Here is a 24,901-nt window from a genome sequence, read left to right on the forward strand (position 1 = left end):
TGCTTTGGAGACAATTGACCGACTGCATAATTCCCACATAGAAAGCTCTTAGGCCTCAACCAAGTTGTCTGGGCAGGGGGGGAATGAGCAGAAGTAATCAATTACCAAGCATGAAAAGTAACATAAAAACCCCCAGCTGTCAATGTTGGCAGGTCTGGAAGCACGTTTTTGCTTGTAATCTTATTGAGGAATTTGTGTTTTATAGATGCAAAGTGAAGGTGATGCATGGAAGCTACGAAAATAACCAAAAAATTAAAATAACCAAACCTAATCTGCGACTGACCATCAACCAAGGGGCTTTAACTCAACTTTAGTTTCAAAATATTCTTTGTTCCAAACTTTTCAATAAAAACAAAAATTTACTTTTGTTCTTTCCTGAGTGTTTGTCTGAAGGAAGAACACGTATTTCTAACAATGAATATGCAACTAAAACTCTTAAAACTTAAGTTACGGGTTGAAACCCTCAAGTGACATGTGGAAAAACATTTTACTTAATGGAAGAGCAAGCTCCACATTCCTTTAAAGATTGCATCATTTTATACGTACTCTGATGAATAACATGTGGACAATCAGGCATGTGGTATCCATGTTTCTTACAAACACTGATAAACCATTCCTGCGAAACACATGTCCTTTGATCAAGGTAGACTTTGTGACCACTCCGTTTCTATTGTTCTGCAGGGTGCAGAGAGAAACCCCACTTTGTTGGACAAAGGTTTGCATTTGTAAATAATTACAAGACATACCAGAAACAAAAGATTAGATATTGTTTAAAAATTTAATTTTCTTTCTTATTTCTTTGCATATGTTTAGTGTTATGAAACGTTCTTAGGACACAAACATAGATGAGCTTCAATTAAGAATGAGCTCCGTGAGATAAACAAAGTTGCTGCTTTATTATGAAACAATTAGTTTTGAAGATGATCCTACTGTTAAATTGAAAGTATGTACACGATTAAGAAAGGCAAAGAGCCCAGAGTTGATTGGAGTCGGCAAACAAATGCACCATCCATTTAATTTCCATTAGTTTTGCCACAGCAAGGTGCAGTAAAATGGGTGAATGGGAAAAGATCAGCATTAACTGTGCAAGAATGTGTTTGCATCCCTAACTAAACACACTGAACTATTATTAAGGAGGAGCAAAATGCTTGAGCTGGGAAGTGCAAAGTAGAATAATGAATTTAATGTCAGAACAGGTATAGAATAAACAGAAGGAAGAAAAATTAGATGCAAAAAGACAAAAATAAAACACATTTTATATTTTCAGCAAAAATTAAAGGCAGAAATAATAATCCTCAGATTAATTAAGATACAGGATAATAGAAGTAAATGGGGAGGTAGACAAAAATGCTGGAGAAACTCAGCGGGTGAGGCAGCATCTATGGAGCGAAGGAAATAGGCGACGTTTCGGTCGAGACCCTTCTTCAGACATGTGGAGATGGGGGGGGGGGGGGCGGGAAGAAGAAAGGAAGAGGCAGAGACAGTGGGCTGTGGGAGAGCTAGTAAGGGTAGGGGTAAGAAGAAGAAAGCAGGGACTACCTAAAATTGGAGAAGTCAATGTTCATACCGCTGGGGTGTAAACTGCCCAAGCGAAATATGAGGTGCTGCTCCTCCAATTTACAGTGGGCCTCACTCTGGCCATGGAGGAGGCACAGGACAGAAAGGTCAGATTTGGAATGGGAGGGGGAGTTGAAGTGCTGAGCCACTGGGAGATCAGGTTGGTTATTGCGAACCGAGCGGAGGTGTTGGACGAAGCGATCGCCAAGCCTACGCTTGGTCTCACCGATGTAGAGCAGCTGACACCTAGAGCAGCGGATGCAATAGATGAGGTTGGAGGAGGTGCAGGTGAACCTCTGCCGCTCCTGGAAAGACTGCTTGGGTCCTTGGATGGAGTCAAGGGGGGAGGTAAAGCGATAAGTGTAGCATTTCCTGTGGTTGCAAGGGAAAGTGCCAGGAGAGGGGGTGGTTTGGTGGGAAGGGACGAATTGACCAGGGAGCTACGGAGGGAGCGGTCTCCGCGGAAAGCCGAAAGAAGAGATGGGAAGAAGTAGCCAGTGGTGGGACCCCGTTGGAGGTGGCGAAAATGTCTGAGGATTATTTGTTGTATGTGACGGTTGGTAGGGTGGAAGGTGAGGACAAGGGGAACTTTGCCCTTGTTACGAGTGGGGGGGGGGGTTGGGGAGTGAGAGCAGAGTTACGGGGTATAGAAGGGACCCTGGTGAGAGCCTCATCTATAGTAGAAGAGGGAAACCCCGTTCCCTAAAGAATAAGGACATCTCCGATGCCCCTAAAGAATGAGGACATCTCCAATGCCTCCGATATCTCCAAAGGGGATATACCAGTCTTTCACAAAGTCAGTTATACAGCATGGGAACAGACCATTCAGTCCAATTCATCCATGCTAATCAAGGTGCCTTCCTGAGCTAGTCTGGCACAGTGGTGCAGCTGGTGGAGCTGCTGCCTCACAGTGCCAGTGACCTGGGTTCAATCCTGACCTCAGGTGCTGGGTGCACTGGTTTCCACATCCGAAAGACGTGTAGGTTTGTAGATTAATTGGCCTCTGTAAATTGCCCACTAGTGTGGAGGGAGCGATGACAAAATGTGGGATATCATAGAACTAGTGTGGATGATGATCAATAGTCGGTGTGGACTCATTCGGACGAAAGACCAGTATCTATGCTGTATTTCTAAATTGAACCACTCGCATTTGTCCCACATCCCTCTAAACCTTTCTCATCAATGGACCTGTCCCAATGTCTTTTAAAAGTTGTAACTGTATCTGCCTCTACTGCTTCCTATGGCAGCTCATTCCATATACATACCACTTTCTGCGTGAAAAACCTGCTTCCAGGTCCCCTTTAAATCTTTCCTTTTTCACCTTAAACCTATGGCACTCTAGTTTTAGACTCCTCTACCTTGTGAGACTAAGACTGTGATGATCCATCTTATTTGTGTCCCTCTTGATTTTATGCACTTCTCTTAGGTCAGCCCTCAGACTCCTTCATTCCAGAGAAAACAGTCTCTCCTTATAACTCAAACCCACCCGTCCTGGCAACATCCTTGTGATTCTTTTCAGCATATCTTCCTTTGGTTAGGTGACCAGAACTTTAAGCAGAATCTAGAACTAGGAACCACTGTTTAAAAATAAGGAGTCACCCAGTTAAGGCAGAGGTGATGGGTTCTGAATCTTGGAACTCTCTTCCTCAAAGTGTATTGACAGTAGAGACTTTATTAAATAAGTAGGCAAATTTTCTATAAGCAAGGATATCAAAGGTTACATAGAAACATAGAAAATAGGTGCAGGAGTAGGCCATTCGGCCCTTCGAGCCTGCACCGCCATTCGATATGATCATGGCTGATCATCCAACTCAGTATCCCATCCCTGCCTTCTCTCCATACCTCCTGATCCCTTTAGCCACAAGGGCCACATCTAACTCCCTCTTAAATATAGCCAATGAACTGGCCTCAACTACCTTCTGTGGCAGAGAATTCCAGAGATTCACCACTCTCTGTGTAAAAAATGATTTTCTCACCTCGGTCTTAAAAGACTTCCCTCTTATCCTTAAATTGTGACCCCTAATTCTGGACTTCCCCAACATCGGGAATAATCTTCCTGCATCTAGCCTGTCCAACCCCTTAAGAATTTTGTAAGTTTCTATAAGATCCCCCCTCAATCTTCTGAATTCTAGAGTGTACAAGCCGAGTCTATCCAGTCTTTCTTCATACGAAAGTCCTGACATCCCAGGAATCAGTCTGGTGAACCTTCTCTGTACTCCCTCTATGGCAAGAATGTCTTTCCTCAGATTGGGAGACCATGGAGAGATACAGATGTGAGGTTGAAGTTACAATCAGATCTTATTAAATGGCAAAGCAGGCACAAGGAACCAAGCGGCCTATTCTTGCTTCTAATTTGTATGTTGCATATATCCTGCCAAGGTGAATAAGCATGTCAAGTGATAGGTCACATAATGGTTACACTATTTGACCAACAATTTAAAGTCTTGGGACTAATCACCAGAAAACTCAAACTTACATCTTGAAAATATGAACTTAGTTCAAAACAACTTGAAATTTAGAAACAAAGTTGGTTTCAGTGAAAAACCTACAAAGCTGTCATAAAAATCCAACTAGTTTACTAAGGGACCTCTAGGAAGAAAGCCCACCATTCATACACAACATCAATTAAATTCCAACATGTTGACTAATAAATGCCCTGGCTCTTGGTTACTTAGCTGAATCACCCATTTGCCTCTTTTAATAACAGCACTGAATAATAAACAGTTACTTGCTCAGCATTCTTGAATGGTACCTCAGGCGATAGCGGATCAGAACTATAAAGCTAAAATTTAAACCAGCGAACAGGGTTTAAAACAAAAATCACCTAAATAATTTATGTTCTATTTGTGGCACAGCAGGATGTGAATTCTCTATTTGCTACTTTAATAAAAATAATAAATGACCAATATTATTCCATCCAAAAAGCAAACATTTAGGTTTAAAACTCCAAATCAGCGGGATTTTTTTTGTTCTTTACAATCTGTGAATAAGCTGGTTTATAAAAGGATTATAAAAATAGGGAAGGTATTGCATGGATTTAGGAGAACAAAATTGTACTCAAGCTGGCATTACTTTGCCAACGCTACTTGTGCATAAATGCCTCTCTCCATTCACAAAATATCCAGTCTGCCAAAGTGTATTATCCAGCAATGGCAGAAACATGTAGCAGAAACAGAAAACAGAAAATGCTACTAATACTCAGTAGGTCAGGCAGCATCTGTGGTAACAGAAACACAGTAACCATTTCAGCTTATTTGATCGACCATTTGATCAAACTTGCTTTAGTATAATTCCAATTGAAAGTCCTATGAAAATCCATTGATTTGAATCATTTTCTACTGATGCTGACTGACCCGATAGGTTTTTCCAGAATGTTCTGTTTTTATTTCAGCCTTCCAGCATCTACAATGTTGTGCTTTTCATGTAGTTAGGAAATATTAGGAACAGATGCAGGAACAGGCAAGTCAGACTCTCAGGCTTGCTCTGCCAAACAATAAGAATACGTCTGTTTCAACCTCTGCCTCAGAACCATTTGGCTTTCTTCCTCCATCCCCTTCATCAGATGAATGTCTGTCAGACTTTACCTTGGACACAACACAGTTCTCCAGAGTAAAGAATTCCAAAGATTCGTCTCCTAGAGAAGAAATGTTACCTCAACTTTGCCGTAAAAGCTAAAACCCCAATTCTGAAATTATATCCACCAATACTAGATATTCCCAGTAAAGAAAACATCCTATCACCTATCATTTTGCCAACCCCTCAGGACTTTATATGTATTGAGATAACAATTCTTTGTATTGATAATTACAGATGAGATTACCTCTCATCTCTATGAACTTTTATGATGATAGGGCCAGCATTCTCAAATTTTCTTCATATATCAACGCCATTCCAGGAACAAACTAGTTAATCATCAAGCACATCCTTCAAAGTGGAGACCAAAACCTGTATGCAATCTCATCAGCATGCGGCAAAGTTGCCTCAGAACCTTAATCTAGATTAAAGGTCACAACCCAAACTATCAATTGTTCATTTCCCTCTGCCTGACCTGTTGAGTTTCTCAAGATGCTCTCAAACATCCCTACTTTTATATTCCAAATCCCTTTATTACATAGGGTTTGGAACTCTCCACCTATCTTTCTCATTACTCGCTGTGTGTGCAAATGTGTGGCGTTTCATATACTAGGATTCCCAGATTCCTTTGTACTCTAAATTTATTTCAATGGTATGGGACTTTTACAACTCCCAGATCCCTTTACTCCTCCTTCTATAGTGAATAATCCAATTTTCTCCCTCATTATTCTCTGTCAATTTCTTACTTCTCCATTTAATCTGTCTCTATCCTTTTATGGCTCTTGTATCCTGCTTTCAGTTTTACACATACTTGAACGTAAACCCTTCTGGTCTTCCGTAAAATCCCTAGAAGACTTTGACCAAGACTGAGTGGCGCAGAGCCTGGAAAGATTCCAACACCAACGGAGAGGTCATCACAGACCCCACAGTGAAACCACCGGGTTTTGACCTCCATCGCAAGCAATGGTTAACCCTGAACAGAATCCGCACCCTCCATGCAAGAACAGCCCATCACCCGCATAAATGGGGGATGAGACAGCCCTGCTTGCGACTGCGGACATCCAGACCAGACCATTCCACACATCTTGAATGACTGCTCACTGAGGCTTTCCCCTGGTGGCATCAAAGCCATCCACCCAGTAACTGATGCTGTCCTGGCCTGGATGTCTACCCTTGATCTACAACTTTAGGCTGTGGACGTCATATGCAAGAAGAAGACTTACTTGAACCCAACATAAGTATGCGATTTGTTGAAACAAATGATGCCTTAAAAATTTGTGCTTTATTTACTTACTTCTGCATCATGGACTTTCTTATGACAAGTTCGTCGTCCAAATCAGCTTCATTGGCCATGAAAAGTAGACGCTTGAATGTGTCATCAACTCCAACAAAGTCCCTTTGTTCCGCTGCACACAACCAAAAATATAAAAATAAAACTTATCATTTCAGTCATGACAATAAAGACATCTGGAAGATATATAGTGTTTGGAAAAGGATCAGAGGAAGGCTAGAAAAATGAATCGTAGTCGAAAAAACTTTTGTCACTCAGTTAAACTTAAGCCGGTATATTCTGTCTCAAGCTGGTGAGAACAAGAACACTCCATGTTGGGACTTTTATACTCTTTTTGGTTTAATTTTTTGTAATTTTTGTTTAAAAGACATTGCTTAAATTGAAGAAACTCAGCTGGTGAGGCGGCAAATACATGTAAAACTGGCAACACTCCTCATTGCCAGGCTTTGCCACACCCCTCCTCTCTTCCATTTACCCCAGCCACAATCAGTCTGAAGAAGAGGCCCAACCCAAAACGCCATCTATCCATGTTCTATCCACTTTATCCAGAGTTGCTGCTGTGGTTGATACTAGCTTTATATGGTACACAAAACCATAAATACTGCTTAGCAAACTCTGTTCTATAAAATCTGTAAAGCCCCTGTCCCACTGTACGAGGCAATTCAAGAGTTCTCCCGAGTTTTCCCCTGATTCGAACTCGAGGAATGTCCGTAGCGAGTCTGTAGGAGTTCGTGGATGTCTCGTAGCGGCTCATACGAGTAAAAAGTAATAATTTTTTTCATCACAAGTATTTTTTTACTCGTGGCCATTTTTTGCAGGGAAGAAAAAACGTCACGAGTTTACCGGATGTCCCGAGTACCTACCGTTATTGATGATATTGATGATTATATGATAATGTAACTGACCATTGAGCCAACTGAATGGCATGATTCTGGGTCTGAAGAATGGTCTCGACCCAAAATGTCACCCACTCTACAGACATGCTACTGGTCACATTGAATTACTCCAGCATGTTGTGTCTATCTATGAATGGCATGATGACAGCTTGACACTGCTCTAAAATGATGCCTGGAAAATCAGTATAAAAAAAAAGAGCTAGGTAGTTAGATATTCATAGACGTCAACTTAGAGTACCATCACTTTGCTCCTATTATTTTAAAGGAGCATTAAAGTACATGAGGGGGAGCATAGAAAGTGAATGCTTCGGATGGTGGATGGGCTGCAAAACAAACCGGCTACTGATAGGATTGGATCTACACTCATGCAAACATGTGGGGAGTATTCCATCACATTCCCGACTTATGTCCTACAAATGGTGGCCAGGCTTTTATCTGCCAAGAGGTGAATCACTCCTTGCATGATACCTAGCCGTTGACCAGATCTTTTAAAGAAAGGATTTATTTGGCTGGTTCAGTTAAATTTGTGATCAATGGTTGACTCCCATTATGCTGATGGTTGGGGGGTAAATACCACTGAACATCAAGGATAGGTTCTGTTGTTGGAGATGGTCACTGTCTGGCAGTCTTGGAACAGTTTGTTGCTACTGAGTGGTGTGCTGCACGCAAGCCTGGACTGCTTCATTTGCTGAGAAACTGTGCAATGTTTAATTCCATTCACAATCTGGTTTTCTCCTGTCACAGACAGTAATCTGATCTGTTGAGAATTTCTAGCATTCTTTTATTCCAGATTTCCCCCAAATGTTATGCTCTGTATCTCGCAGTTCCAGTATTTTTCTTCTCTCTACTGCCCTCAATATTCTCGCTCCCTATTAACATACCTCCAGATAAATCAACCCTCTCTTAGTTATCACAAACACTTTTTTGTGTAATCCGAATAATCTTGTACGTCAAACCTTAACACAGACATTCCCTATCTCAGAGTCCGAAAAACGTCAACTATCCATGAGCTCCTGAGATGCTGCCTAACCCACTTTGTCACTCCAGCACTTTGTGTTCCTTTTTTTACCGATCCACTTCTGATAAATGATCAACAACCCGAAACATTAACTCTCCCCACAGATGCTCCCCGACCTGCTGAATGTTTGCCCGTTTTCTGTTTTTAATTCAGAGTCCCAACGTGCAGCCTTTTTGATTTTCTGCTTTACTTGGTCACCTTACTGCCATACTCAGTCAGATGCTGCCTTGACTTAAAAGTTAGACATTGTCAATTCTCCACTGGAATTTAGCTCTTTGGTGCAAAGGCATAACATGGTCTGAACTGTGGTCAGTCTCTGATTTTGATGCAATGTTTTTCGACTATTTATCAAATATTGATCAGACACTGATCCCATTCAGTTTATGAAAACATGCACTCAACCTACACAGTACGAGTCAAAATGTATATGCGTGCATTAGGACCCAACTATGATCAAAGATAATAATCAAATCAGGACCACTACCACAGGTAGGAACCGTGTGCATTTTTTATGTGCTGTGTCATTAGAGAAGCAATGAGCAACTAAACAAGCACCTCTTAGAGGGGCTGGCGTCGACACCTCCAAAAGCTGCAACATGAGTTTTCTGCAGCAATGATTTCTATAGAGTTGCAAGAAGTGTCTTGATGTTGGTAATATTTTATTGTCACTTGTACCTAGCTAGGTGCAGTCAAATTCTTTGTTTTTGCGTACAAAGTACACAAAAGAGTCTCCCCAAGGTTACGGACAAAGTTACAAAAAGTACTCATCCCTTCTTTGTTCCCCCCCCCCCCCAAAAGGTCCCCCTTAATTCTTGTTGCTGCCGCCACTAGGTCCCTCTTAGTTCTTGGCGGCCCTTCCACGAGGGGTCCTTAAAGCATTTGTGAATATTTAGATTTTTTAATGACTTTTTCCAAAAAAAAATCTCAGTGGACCCCTACGCCAGGTCCCCATCAGTTCTCGGCAGCCCCCCTTAGTTCTCAGCAGGGTCCTTAAAGCATTTGTGATTATAGTTACATTTTCTAATGACTTTTTCAAAATATAAAAACGTTGTTCCTTTTTCTCTTGGCAAAGGCTTACCTGCTTTATTCTTCCCTTTTTGGCCTGGCACAGGTTCAGTACAGTCATGCATCTTGCACATCAACATCGACATTGTGGCATCATGTGCACGGAACAGGTCAATCACCTCATGCAGAGCTGCATCAGTAATGAGGTCACAACTGACCACCAGTACATCTGTCTGCAAAAAGAAAAATATATTTAAACATTAGAATTTTCAATACCTAGAATTGGAATGAGTTAAATTGTGTTACAGTTCCAAAAGCCAAAAGCGTTCCTATTTGTAATCATAGCCCATAGCTCGCTTTAAGTCAGCAAAGTCCTCTAAAGAGCAAACACATAGGCATTCTGTTTTTGATTATGTTGGTTATAGGATGCAAGTTAGCTAGAAAACGTAGAAACGAGGAACCACAGATGCTGGTTTACAAAAGACACAGTGCTGGAGTAGCTTAGCAGCTCAGGCAGCAGCTACTCAGAACATAGATTGGTGATATGCTCTGCTCATATCTCCGATCTCTCTATATCCTGCTGAATCCTTTGACATCCTTCTTCATTTCTTTTGAATCCTTTGACATCCAACTCCACCATTTTCCTGTTGTCTGCAAATCGACTAATCAGTCCATCTGCTTTTCTGTCCAGATCATTTATATGTGTTATACTACAAACACAGAGGTTCCAGCACTGATCCTTGTAGAACACCATCGGTCAGAGATCTCCAGTCCGAATAACGCACACCACCTGCCTTCTTTGGCCAAGCTAATCAACCAAACCCCATGTGCCTTAATATTCTAGTTCAGCTTATCACGAAGGACATTGTCGAAAGCCAAAGTCCATATATGCCATCTACTGCCCTACACCCATCAATTATCTTCCTCACCTCCTCTGAAAAATTCAAAGATTGTAAGAAATGACTTTCCCTGCATATACCGATATCCTTAATAAGTCTATGCTTTCCCAGAAGAGGGTAGATCCTATCTCAAAGAATCTTCTCCAGTGATTTCCCAACCGCAGCTCACTGGCCTATAATTTCATGGTTTGTTTTAAGCATTGACTATTCTTCAGTCCTCAGGGACTTTGCCTGTGGCGGTAGAAGATACAAAGATATCTGCCATGGCCCCAGTACTCTCCTATTTTGCCTTTCTCAATAAGCTGGGAAAGGATCCATCAGGCCCTGGAGACTTATCCACTGTTATGTTCTTTAACACATCCAACATCTCCTTCTAAGAAAGACACAAAATGCTGGAGTAACTCAGCAGGTCAGGCAGTGTCTCTGGAGAAAATAAATAGATGACGTTTCGGGTCGAGACCCTTCTTCAGTTTCTTTATTCCGGAGATGCTGCCTGACCCGCTAAGTTACTTCAGCATTTCGTGTCTATCGTTGGGGTAAACCGGCATCTGCAGTTCCTTCCTACAAGCAAAATCTCCTCCTTCTTGATATCAACACACCCTAGAATATAATTTTACATCTCCCTGATCTCACCATTTTTCATGTTCTTCTCCTTGGTGATACAGATGAGAAGTACTAATTTAGTACATTGCCCACTTCCTCTGGCACTGGGCATGTTCCCCCTCAGTCCCTGAGTGGTTCTACCTTCTCCCTAATATCCTCTTGTTTTTAATATATGTATAAAATGTCTTGCCTTCTTTAATACTCTTTGCCACATTGGTTATCTTGAGTTATTAATCAAAGCTATGCCAGTTTTTAGAAATAACTTTCTTGTACTAGGAAATTAATAATGAAACTAAGTTATGGGTCAAATATTCTCCCCTTAGCAAAAAAGAGAAACGTACAAGACAATCGCAGCCTCTTTAAAGTGGCTTAATATATTAAAGAACTGAAATGCATTTTACATCACCACATCACTTCACAATTTTAAAATTGCATCTACTGATATATTATGTCACTTGATACATTTTCAAAGATAAAAAAATATGTATGATCCAATCAAATTAACTATCCAAAACCAAATGGATCAGTAATAATCAATCAGATAATGAGAGAACCAAATGAATCAAAGAGCAGACTTTCTAAAAATATAAAAATGCTGGAGTAACTCAGCGGGTGAGGCAGCATCTCTGAAGAGAAGGTATGAGCGATGTTTCAGGCTGATGTCAGGGGAGTGGGCGGGACAAAGATAGAATGTGGGCGGAGACGGTAAGATTAGTGAGAGAAGTGGGAAAGGGAAGGGGAAGGGGATGGAGAGAGAAACCAAAGGCTATTTGAAGTTAGAGAAGTTAATATTCATACCGCTGGGGTGTAAACTACCCACGCAAAATATGAGGTGCTGTTCCTCCAATTTGTGCTGGGCCTCACTCTGACAATGGAGGAGGTCCAGGACAGAAAGGTCAGATTGGAAATGGGAGGGGGAGTTAAAGTGCTGAGCTACCTGGAGATCAGGTAGGTTATGATGGACTGAGCGGAGGTGTTCAGTGAAACGATCGCCGAGCCTGCGCTTGGTCTCGCCGATGTAGAGAAGTTGACACCTGGAACAGCGGATACAGTAGATGAGGTTGGTGGAGGTGCAAGTGAACCTCTGCCTCACCTGGGAAGACTGTTTGGATCCTTGGATGAAATCGAGGGGGAGGTAAAGAGACAGGTGTTGCATCTCCTGCTGTTGCAGGGGAAAGTACCTGGGGAGGGGGCAATTGGGGGTGGGAAGGGACGAATTGACTAGGAAATTTCGGAGGGAACGGTCTCTGCGGAAAGCAGAAAGAGGTGGAGATGGGAAGATGTGGCCAGTCGTGGGATCCCGTTGGAGGTGGCGAAAATGTTGGAGGATTATATGCTGTATGCGACGGCTGATAGGGTGGAAGGTGAGGACAAGGGGAACTCTGTCCTTGCTACGAATGGGGGGGGAAGGGGGAGTAAGAGCGGAGCTGCGGGATATAATATTTTATAGCACCGGCATCAACAGGTCCTCGCTCTTGAGAGTCTACAATATGGATCTGAAAGTAGTGTCTGAAACCTGAACAAAACCAGATTTGGCAAAGAGGGCTGCGAACATAGATTAAAAGACAGTAGATAAGCAGTGGTAGACATATAAGGAAGTATTTTATAATTCCAACAAAGACATATTGAATTGAGAAATAAATTCTCCAGATGGATAATTCATCTGTGGCTAAGGAAATTAAGGACAGCAACATTGCATGTCTTTTCTTTCCATTTGATATAAAGATTAGCGGTTGGCCAGATCATTGGAAACATTTTAAGAGCAAAGAAAGGATGACTGAGGAATGAATGAGAAAATAGATTATGAGAATACGATAACATTAAATATAAAAACAGACAGCAAGATCAACCATAAGCATATTTTTAGAAACTCGTTAAATTAAATATTAGCTCCTTAAGGGGATAAGACTGGGAAATTAATAATGGCAAATAAGTAAATAGTGAATAAATATTTTTATAGTTGTTTTAACGGTAAAATATACTAAAAGCATTTTAATAAGAGAAGAAGGGATGGGAGAACATAAAATAATCACTTTCAATTTTGTGAAGATTCTAAGATACAAAAGGAATGGGGCTGACAAGCCGTCTGGTGTCAAAGGGCTGCTTCTTGGATTAAAAATGACTTCATACCTATCTGCTAGACTGGTTGTGATCTTACAAACTCCCCAGGCTCTGGCTGTGTTATTCAGAGATCAGTGTATGGACCTGAAATATTTACAATTAGGGCAGCCTAGTGGCACAGCTGGTACCTCACCATGCCAGAGACCTGGGGTTCGCTCCTGACCATGGGTGCTATATCTGTGTGTTTACTTGTTTTCCATGTGACTGCATGGGCTTTCATCTCACCTCAAAAATATGGAGGTTTATAGGTCTCTGTAAAATTGCCCCTAATATGTTATATGGTTAATATGTCAGGAGTTGATGAGAAAGTGGGGTAATATAGAACTAGTATGAATGGGTGATCGATGGTCAGAATGGACATGGTGGACCAAAGGGTCAGTTTCCATGGTGTATATCTGAAATTTAAAAAAATCTGTATTAATGACTGAGATGAAGGGAAAGTACCATAGGTGAGAAAGCAAGTTGTGCGGCAGCAAAGAGTCATCAAAGGAATATAGGCAAATAATTAAGGAGGCAGACCTTTCTTATTCCTGAGTTCCACCCACACTGTCTTGCTGATTGAGCCCTTCAAGATGTCCAGTCTTAGTGCAGCAGTGGCATTCCCCCTCATCAGAAATGCAGCTGCCAGTTCTTTTACACCCCTCTCCATCACATCAAAATCATCTGTACTCTGGAATGTTAAGCTGCCAGTCCTGCAACTCTCTCAGACAATAAATGGCCACAATATTGTAGTTCCATGTACTAATCCAGGCTCTGAACTATGTAGTTTGAGCTGTAAACCCTGTGGCCTTCTCTACATCAAGAAACGAAACATGGATTAAGCAACGGCTTGCTGTCCACTGTGTCCATTGTTGTGTATTTCAGGTTTCCCCACTATAGAGAAGACATTATTACACTGGAGTGGGTACAGAGGAAATGTACCATTTACCTGGGATGGAGCATTTCAGCTATGAGGTGGCTGGAGAGACTGGGTTTGCTTTTCTTGAAACAGAAACGATTGAGGTAGACCTAATTGGGTTTAACCAAATTACGAGAAGCATAGCTAAGCTTTAGTCATAAACTTGATGAAATTGGAATACTGCTTCTCCACCCAACCTCTACTCAAACAAAGTGTAAGAAGAAACTGCAGATGCTGGTTTAAATCGAAGATAGGCACTAAATGCTGGAGTAATCAATATCATTATCATCCTTTTATTGTCATCATGCAAAGCAACAATTGTACAGTGCAAAATGAGAAGACGTTTCTCAGGGAATACCGGAGCATCGCACATAAAAACTTAAACATTTCACGCATAAATAAAAACAATCCAGTTCCTGATAAAAAACAGTACGAATAGTTTTTTAAAAATGCAGGTAAAAAAAGCAACATTAAAATACAAGTAGAAATTTTTTTTTTTTAAATCATAAAATGTCCAGGGCATCTGATTTAAGTGGCCCGAGCCAGTGCCAGAGTTATTACTCAGTGCCAGTTATTAAATTGTCAGTGCAAAAGCAGCAGAATCAGGTGGAGTGACTGTTTAGCAGCCTCACAGCCTGTGGAAGGAAGCTGTTTAGCAGTCTGGTTGTCTGGGCTTTGATGCTACGGTATCTCTTGCCTGATGGCAGGAGATCTAGATGTGTGTGGAGGGGGTGCAGTCTGTCCTTTGCTTGCTCAGTGCTTTTTTCAGGCAGCGGCTCTGGAACAGTTCTTGTACCGAGGGTAGCGAGACGCCAATGATCCTCTCTGCTCCCCTCAATACCCTCTGCAGAGACTTCCTGTCTGAGCAGTTACAGTTGGAGTACCACGTGTTCATGCAGTACGTGAGTACAGACTCCACCGTGCCCCTGTAAAAAGTCCTGAGGATATTGGTGGGAAGTGAGACCTGTTTGAGTTTCCTCAGGTAGTGCAGTCGCTGATGGGCCCGTTTGACAATCCCAGTGATGTTCCTGGACCAGGTGAGACTGTCTGTGATTTGCACTCTGAGGAACTTTATGCTCTCCACTCTCTGGAGCATCTCTGGAGAGAAGGAATGGGTGACGTTTCGGGTCGAGATCCTTCTTCAGACTCAACGAGTGATGTTTCAGGTCGAGGCTCTTCTTCAGACTGGTCTGGTGCTGCAGGTAATTGGTGGGAGCCTCTCATACCTATACCTGTCATAACCTATAGACCGATCTCAGCAAACTTAACATACGTGGACTCGTAACGTGATTGAGTAGAGAACAGGCAGCATCTCTGGAAAGGGGGAATGGGTGACATTTTGGGTCGAGATCCTTCTTCAGACTGGTCTTATTGTGTATTATAGGTTATATCCAAACCCACAGGAATACTCCCATTTCTACAAACTTTATTAAAAAACTAAAATCTTGAAGCATTCTGATATTACTGGTAAATACACTGCAATTTACTAGATTGTTGAAATTACAAGTCATTCAACAAATTATACAGAACGCTAACAGTGTGGAATGTGGGGTGCAAACAATACAAAAATTGCAATTTCTGCAAAAACAAGAATAAACAGTGAAAATTAGTTAAACAGGAGTGACGACACAGGATGTAGATATCATCAAGTTTTCCTTTTACCAATTTCCATACATTTAACAGAAATATTTGCTTATCAACTATTTAAGTGGATAAACAAGTTTTGGCTTGGGGAAGCTTGCTGATTCTTGCATTTGGCTTGTATTGCAAATCTATTATTGTCAAGATTACCATCATTATCTGAAATGAGTAATAAACATGACAATAAACTCTCTTGAATCTCAATTCAATTTTTGTCTTCCAAAGGCAAGATTTGATTGACCAGCTGAAGTTTTGTTAAACACAATCTCTATCCATTTCAGTTTTTGAGTTGGAATTAATGCCATTGGCCCAACATGCGTGGCCAAAGATTCTACATCCTTCTAAAGTCAAAGAAAACGCGAAAGACTACCACTACCCACATGCTATCCTCAAGAGTCCGAAACTCACCTTCGTGATTAGTTAGGGTGTCAGGGGTTATGGCGAGAAGGCAGGTAGGGTGGGGTTGGAATGGAAAGATAGATCAGCCATGATTGAATGGCGCAATAATATGGGCTGAATGACCTACAATTTATGAACTTGTGAATTTCTGGAATGAAACTGAATTCAACAAACTGGAAAGGGTTTTGTAATTGATGATTATGACCCTGCTCTTAAATTTCTTGGATAAGCTTCAGCCCTAGAAATCCAGCTCTAATTTAAACATAGATGAGCTGGCCAATTATGATTCCTTACAGTCCCAGAAATCCACAGCATCCTAAAGAGGCTGCATACTATAGGACAGCATGATCCAAGTTGGAAAAAAATCAAGAAGAGTAAAATACAAACTGCATAACATTTACAGAGGCATCTCTACAACAATGACACAAACTTGGAAACACCTGACTGATAAAGAAAGCAGCCCAAATCAAGCTCAGAGAGGACACAATGTGCTGCAATGACTCAGCGGGTTAGGCAACATTTCTGGAGAACATGGATAAGAGACGTTTCGGGGCAAGGCCCTTCTTCAGACAACCTGAACTCACTCACAATTCCAGTCAGATAAGTTGTTCAAGCACACTGCTATTCGATTACTTGTGGAGTCCAAAGATAGAGCCTGAACTTTGAGATGTTCAAACACAATGGCTTAGGGATCTGCTACACAAGACCACAAATTGATTCATTTTATGAAGGCTTTGCACATTTGGGAGCCATGTAGCAAGTTGTTTTTTTTAAAGGTTTGTGTTTTTCCATCGTTTCTAATTAACTAAAAGTATTTATGTAATTTTATTTAAGGTTATTTTTTCTAAAAGTGTAGTATTATAATTTTCTAAAAACTTATTTTCATGGTTTTCCAATGTTTCCAGTCGTCAGGGGCTAGAAGCATTCCAAAAGCTTGACATCTATGACAAAGGGCAAAATTGGGAGCACAACCCTGCCATCTGTCAATGGTATCTCTGCAGTTGAAAGCATAGAGCTTTCAGAGCAATAACCCTTTCTGGCTTAAGCCCTCCCTTCACCACCTCCAGTTTAAATTCCATTTGGAATATTTTGGAGGACCAAGAAACCTAGAAACCAAGCTTAATTTGTCATACTTACTCAACCCAATCAAGTGTGGTAAAACCAGAGTGCCACACAGTACTTAGCCAAGCAAATTGAGGATGCTTTAGGTTCATAAATTCTGATCTGTGGACGGCTCGATTGTAATCATATATAGTCTTTCCGCAGACTAGATAGCACACAACAACAAGCTTCTCACTGTATCTTGGTACATGTGACAATAAACTAGCCCACCATAATAAGCAATTGAACCAGTAATCTATCTACAGTATAATTAGCCCTAATTTTATTTATTTCAGCCGATGGCTGAAAAAACAGTAAAACCTGCATTCAGATGGTGCGAAAAATTATTCGACTTGGTCAATAGAAACTAAAAATGTTTATAAAATTCTGAATATATTTGCACTTAAGCAACAACATAGGAAAAAGAAAGTTTGAATGGCAGAAAGTTACAAAGATTGATAAAGTGAGAAAATGCAAGGTTGAAATACAGATTCAATGGGAAGATTCAACATTATCTGAAGGATTAGAAAAATAAAAACAAATCTGCAAACTTGGAAACAGAAAATATATTCCTGAAACTCCAGACTGCACAAAATTATACCTTGCAAAAATATTATTCTTTATGCAAAGAAATGTAGAAAACAGGTATGTTACCTATTCTCCCAACATACCTAAAAATGGGAATAACTGATTGACTCTTAATACAGTAATACCTTAATTTCAAAATAATGTACTACCTTAATTTTTCCATGTATCTCTCGTAAGGAGTCAGCAGTTCCCATGTCAGTGTCTTCAGGAATATACACCATATCCAATTTCATTTTTGTGTCGAACTGTTGCTGTTTATGGACTTCTTTTGTGGTAATCACAATTACTTCTGGAAAGGAAAGTAAACAAGGATTCCCAATCAAAATGTACATGCAGAGCTAAGCACTTGGAAATGATCAATTGTTTAACCTTTCAGATGTCAAAGGTGCTTATCTACAATTAGACACAAGGGTTTATGAAGAACATTTTGCATGATATTTCAGATTGTTGTTTCTTTGTTGACTTTAGTCATTTAAAACTCAACACACATCTTCACTCAAGTGAACTGACCTGGTGTATAGTTGATGGAGTGTCTGACAACTAGATGGGCCATGGGCAATCCTCAAAGTAATCTAGATCTTAGAAGTGCTCAATACATGCTGAAAGATTTCAATATAGACTTTACAATTATTCTACTAATAAGTCAGAAGCAAGCTGTCATGTTTTTATTAATAATTTGTTAATAATCTGCATAACTAAGCTTTAAAAGGTTAAGAAAGAAAAATACAAACTATCAAGGACTTTTCTGAATAGAAAAGTAGAGTAGGGTCTCGACCCGAAATGTCACCCATTCCTTCTCTCCAGAGATGCTGCCTGAGTTACTCCAGCTTTTTGTGTCTATCTTTCTTAGTAACATAATAGCTTGCGTTAGCCCTGGAAATATGCACTTTAATGGAAATACCAAAAGATGAAGTAACATCTTCCCCTTCCCCCACTGAGGTATCACAACAATAATTTGATTTTTTATCTTATTTAAATTATATTATCTCAGGCAAAATATAATCTTAATATCAGATAGTAAGATTTAAGAGTGTTCAGAATAGGGTGACCAATAATGCCTCGATTTAGAGTCATAGTGATACAGTGTAGAAACAGGCCCTTCTGCCCAACGCCCATACCAGCCAACAATGTCCCAGCTACACCAGTCCCACTTGCGTGCGCTTGGTCCATATCCCTCCAACCCTGTCTTATCCATGTACCTGTCTAATTGTTTCTTAAACAATGGGATAGTCCCAGCCACAACTACCTCCTCTGGCAGCTTGTTCCATACACCCACCACCCTTTGTATGAAAATGTTACCCCTCGGATTCCTATTAAATCTTTTCCCCTTCACCTTGAACCTCTGGTCCTCGATTCCCATACTCTGGGCAAAAGACTCTGTGCATCGACCCAATCTATTCCTCTCATAATTTTGTACATCTCTATAATATCTCCCCTCATCCTCCTGTGCTCCATGGAATAGAGACCCAGCCTACTCAACCTCTCCTTACAGCTCACACCCTCTAGAACCTGGCAATATCCTTTCTTCTTTCACTAAGCATCAAAAGTTACAATAGATGAAAGATAAAGAAGCATTTTTGGTTTCAATGGCAGAAGATGTCAAGCAGCAATGGATTAGAACAGTATGGCAGAATATGTAGAGGTTCTCTGCAAATTTTCATTGCCCAGATGTAGTTATAAGACCATGGTATTTAGTTATCTAGTTGCAGTGATTTTGAAAAGAACAAAGAGGCATAATACTTCTAAAACCCCTCGCTGACATCATTGTTCCCAGGAGAAAGCATTAATCCGATTCCAAATTCCAGGAATGGGGTTACGTTAATATTAACAGCAGATGGCTGGTGTCTGTCGAATACTTTAAATAATCTGGTTAGGAAGGATTGCCAGAAAATCAGAGCAGTGCTCTATCAAACCATCAGAGAATGGATAATGGAACGTCTCAGCAAGAAACCCAGCTTCCCCATCCATGTTTATTTAAATCTCCTGTTTAATTAAGAACATGGCATTGCAGTAGAATACCTTGCTGACACCAACACATCCCAATCAGGAATTTGAGATGCAGCACAAGGGAAAAATAAATCTGGAAGACCAAGTTCTAAGTGAAACCGCAGTTTCACATACAATGAAAATTATTATCCTGGTCCCAATGTTAAAAGCGTTGTTCCAGTTGGTGCTCTCACATACTTCTTCAAATTATTTTATTTATTCCGTGCACAGCAATCCACATTTTTATACGACAGCATTTCGTCACTTCCTGTCCTGTCCTCTCCTCTCCTCAACTCACAAGAATGTTAAGGAGTAGATCCTCCATAACCTGCTGCTCCTTCACCATGCTGCTCTCCAGTGGGTCTAGGGTGGGTCTTGTGTTGAGACTCCCCGTCACAAGTGAAGAGCTGCAGCAATGACAAGGGCATTGTAGGGATGAAGACCTATGCCCGAGCTGTCAACTTTGTTTAAATTGAATTTTTGCAGCATCTTGCTTTCAGAATTTAACTCCATGAAGCCTTTGGTTATCCTTTGCTTACAGAACATGAACAGAGCTGAAAAGTGCTAGTCACCAAGGGTAAACAGCTGGCAGTAACAGATCTATCAGGAAGCTGCCTTATGAATCACCCAGAAACTAGACATTTGTCACCATTAGGAGACCATTCATCCCACTGCATTCATAATATTTTATATCCGCTGGATAGAAATCTATTATTTCCTTCATTGCAAAGGATAACTCTCAAACAGTAACCACAGTGAACTAATTTAAAAACACAAATCACAGGATATATCAGGGTTTTATTCAAAATATGTAATATAGAAATCCTTGAGGTCTGAATCAGTACAAATCCCTGATCTGCCACAAAGATTAAACACATCCATCACTTGCTCTGGGATGGGTTTTGGGTTTGTGACAAATGGAGCACGAGGTAGAGGGAAGATGATGAATAGATAGAAGGTGGAATTTAGACTGTCCACTGAAAAAATCTGAGGATTGATACCAGTATGGAGTCTAACAGATTGGGCCAAGAGATTTACAGAAGGCATGGGTCATCAGAGCTAATTCCTTCGGAGAGCCATTTTTGAAAACAAGTTAGTAATCTGAATTAGCATTTTTGCACTATTCGTAGAAACAAAGCAAATCAATTATTAATGTTTTCCAAAAATACTATTAGCCATACCATATTGAGTGAACTATTTACTACCTTCTCCCTCATGACTGGTCCGATTATAAAGAGTGTGGGCAGGACACCCTTCCATTTGATTTGTAAATAACCTTTCACGTTCTCAGAATGTCATTCAGTACTTTGGAAGCATAAATCACCATGATTCTGTTCTCAAATATAGGTGCTGGGTGTAAAAATCCAGCCAGTGATTAAGAACTCAAACCAACCTTCATACTTATAGTATGTCCACACACATGGTCATATTGCCTTACTCATCTTCAAAACCAACCACCGTTCTTAAAGACAAGACCAAGTTCCGGAAGCAGGTGCTATTATTTAACAGATTTTGCTTAAAGATAAGAAAACTTGTCTTCCACACTGCATAGTAAATGCAGTATTTTATTATATGCAGAACATGGAAATGTCAACACTGGTCTTCCAGAACACAAAATAAACTCTGGAGGGAAATGGACAGACAACCTTTATTCAGATTAATGGAGTAGAGTTTTTTTTTTGACAATAAATTAAATCAAATCAAATCAGATCTAGAGGGGAGATAGCTGACAGATTGTGGTGAGGGGAAGGGGACAAACTTCATCTGCCCATTTCCTTTCAGATACTCCCTGATCCAGAGTTCCTCCAGCAGTTTGCTTTTTGCTCAAGTTTTCAGCATCTGCAGTCCCTTATGTCTTCACTAATTTCAGAAACCAGTCAAAATACTTTAAAAAGCATCATCTGCCTTGAGTGATCTGCTTGTAAATATAAAAAAAGCTATCGTTCTCCAAAAGAAAATTGGTTCACTATAAAAATGAATAATGCTCCTGTGTAGTGGGAGATGGTATTTCAAGCCCAGAGCATAGAAATTTCATGGAGATTTATGATGCTGAAATGAAGAGATCATCCTCTCAAAGGAAATTTTGTGAAAGGAAGGATTAAATCAGACCTCACCCAGTCCTTTCGTGAAGGTCATTTTGACCTTCCAAAAAATGCAATTCTAGTCAACATTTGTTTTTGAAAATATTTGTCACAAACATGTGAAACGTTACATGTGACTTTGATAAAGAGGAATGTCTTCAGTTTGAAAATCGCCTGTCGAAAATCACTTACAAATAGCATGTAGTACTACTCAGCTAATCAATCTCATTATTATTATTCACATTTTTTCAGCAACCTTTTGCAGTGTTGTCCAAGTTCTAACGTATATATTAAAATTCAGTGTTAGCAAAATCTACAATGATTTATAAGATCATTTCGCACCCCCCACCAATCCCCCACTACAGACACACTCCATGATATTCAGTTTCTCCCAGCAACAACAAATATAATTTGTTTCTTAAAAATGAAACCCATGTCATCATGAACTCCTGGCTTACAGGATTACAAAAAGTACTGGTAAATTTCTGATCTAGATGTCCTTAAGGGTGTCTTGCACTTCATAAATAGGAATGCACTAACATTTAAAGGCCATCTCAAATGATTGAGATAGTTATTTTTTAATTTCCAAAATTTAATTTTGCAGTATTATCAAAGGACCAAAGAAAAACGTGCAATACCACGATTTTGTTTGAATTTATTAAATCTCTGATTATTAGAATCCTGTTTCCCAGTGCTTAAAGGCTTATTTTCTTTTTGACCAACAAGAATTTACCTGTAGCTCTTTATTTTTTGCTCGTTATACCGATCTAAATACCGCTCATAAAAATAACCTGGTGAGTTATACAAGATGCAGCGCCATCTCATGGCAGTGTAAGAATTAATTAAGCATTTCCAGGTCAGCAAATGCTGTCAAGATGGAGGAGAACTTAGCTGTGGGCTTGAGTGGCGTACAAATAATAGTACAACGTGACCCACACAAACCCAATAGAATGTGACAGAGACAACCATTACTGGAAACACCATAACATTAATACCTACGTGCTAATTGAAGCTTGTGTTCAAGTGTTCATCTAAATTAAACTGCAAAAAACTCATATTTAACCTTATTCATTTGCTGACCTGCAGAGGGTGAACCAACTCCCAACAGCATCTCAATTTTACTAAAATGTAATAAGTAATACAAGGCGTTGAAAGTCATGGATTGCAGCAGTGATGCTGCTGCCCAGCTGCTGCCTCATAGCAGCAGACTTGGGTTCGATCCTGATCTTGGACGCTGTCTTTGTGGAGTTTACATGCTATCCCTGTGACCGCATGGGTTTCCTCCCAGGTCTGAAAGATGTGTGGATTTATAACTTAATTGGACAGTAAATTGCCCCTCGTTTATAAGGAGTGGATGAGAAAGAGGGATAGCATAGAATTATGTGAGCAGGTGTTCGATCGTTGGCATGAACTTGGTGGGCCAAACAGCCTGCTTTCATGCTACATCTCATAACTAAACTAAAAATTGGTACAACTTTCTTTCAAGCCAAGCCATTGTCAGATGGCTCCAACCTCCAAGATGGAGATTTTAATGGTGAAGATAACTTCTGCTACAAAATCTTTAATCAGAAAACGTAGCATTTTATACCAGATTGTAGCCTTTGGGCAATGGAAGTATGTCCTTGTACAATTTACAAACTCCCCAAAATTTAAGCTATGACGGAATTTATGGTTATAAAAGGTTAATTATTAAAAACATTTTCCTAAGCCTTATATTTTTGGCCACATGTGCAGGTGATGCGGCTTCATGTTATGGAAGATCATGATAGAACTGATTCCTAGGAACGCAATCCTCCCCCTCCCCATGTAGGAGTCACCTACAGTGCCCTCCATATTGTTTGGTACAAAGACCCATCATTTATTTATTTGCCTCTGTACTCCACAATTTCAGATTTGTAATAGAAAAAAATCACATGTGGTTAAAGTGCACATTTGCCAGATTTTAATAAAGGCATTTTTATACATTTTGGTTTCACCATGTAGAAATTACAGCAGTGTTTACACATAGTCCCCCCATTTCAGGGCACCATAATGTTTGGGACACAGCAATGTCATGTAAATGAAAGTAGTCATGTTTAGTATTTTGTTGCATATCCTTTGCATGTAATGACTGCTTGAAGTCTGCGATCACCAGTTGCTGGGTGTCTTCTCTGGTGATGCTCTGCCAGGCCTGTATTGCAGCCATCTTTAGCTTGTTTTGGGGGCTAGTCTACTTCAGTTTTCTCTTCAGCATATAAAAGGCATGCTCAATTGGGTTCAGATCGGGTGATTGACTTGGCCACTCAAGAATTTACCATTTTTTAGCTTTGAAAAACTCCTACTGTGCTTTAGCAGTAAGTTTGGGAACATTGTCTTGCTGTAGAATGAACCGTCGGCCAATGAGTTTCAAGCGATTTGTTTGAACTTGAGCAGATAGGATGTGTCTATACACTTCAGAATTCATTATGCTACTACCATCAGCAGTTGTATCATCAATGAAGATAAGTGAGCCAGTACCTTCAGCAGCCATACTGGCCCAGGCCATAACACCCACACCACCGTGTTTCACAGATGAGGTGGTATGCTTTGGATCTTGGGCAGTTCCTTCTCTCTTCCATACTTTGCTCTTGTCATCACTCTGATATAAGTTAATCTTCATCTCATCTGTCCACAAGACCTTTTTCCAGATCTGTGGTTGCTTTTTTAAGTACTTCTTGGTAAGCTGTAACCTGGCCATTCTATTTTTGCAGCTAACCAGTGGTTTGCATCTTGCAGTGTAGCCTCTGTATTTCTGTTCATGAAATCTTCTGCAGACAGTGGTCATTGACAAATCCACACCTGACTCCTGAAGAGTGTTTCTCATCTGACGGACAGGTGTTTGGGGATTTTTCTTTATAATAGAGAGAATTCTTCTGCCATCAGCTGTGGAGGTCTTCCTTGGCCTGCCAGTCCCTTTGCGATTAGTAAGCTCACCAGTGCTCTTTCTTCTTAATGATGTTCCAAACAGTTGAATTTGGTAAGCCTAAGGTTTGGCTGAAGACTCTAACAGTTTTATTCTTGTTTCTCAGTCTCATAATGGCTTCTTTAACTTTCAGTGGCACAAATTTAGTCATCATGTTGATAAACAACAACAAAAGTATCCAAGGGTGATGGAAAGACTGGATGGAGGAAAGACTAGGTGCTGAGAGCTCTTATACCTGCATTAAGGAGACAATTAAACACACAAGAGCAATGACAAACACCAATTAAGCCATGTGTCCCAAAC

General features: G+C 40.3%; 1 protein-coding gene across 2 annotated transcripts in view; it reads right to left on the reverse strand.

The window, feature by feature from the left end:
- Window positions 1-24,901, reverse strand: part of eif2b3 (eukaryotic translation initiation factor 2B subunit gamma) — a 91,174-nt gene that overhangs the window by 55,377 nt on the left and 10,896 nt on the right. For both annotated transcript variants that reach the window (XM_033028739.1, XM_033028740.1), the window contains exons 3-5: window positions 17,740-17,879; window positions 9,414-9,573; window positions 6,425-6,536 (exon numbers count right to left, since the gene is read on the reverse strand). In XM_033028739.1, coding sequence (XP_032884630.1) covers window positions 6,425-6,536; window positions 9,414-9,573; window positions 17,740-17,879 — 412 coding nt within the window. The remainder of the gene's footprint in view (window positions 1-6,424; window positions 6,537-9,413; window positions 9,574-17,739; window positions 17,880-24,901) is intronic.

This window comes from Amblyraja radiata, chromosome 10 (assembly GCF_010909765.2).
Source record: "Amblyraja radiata isolate CabotCenter1 chromosome 10, sAmbRad1.1.pri, whole genome shotgun sequence".
Classification (NCBI taxonomy): domain Eukaryota; kingdom Metazoa; phylum Chordata; class Chondrichthyes; order Rajiformes; family Rajidae; genus Amblyraja; species Amblyraja radiata.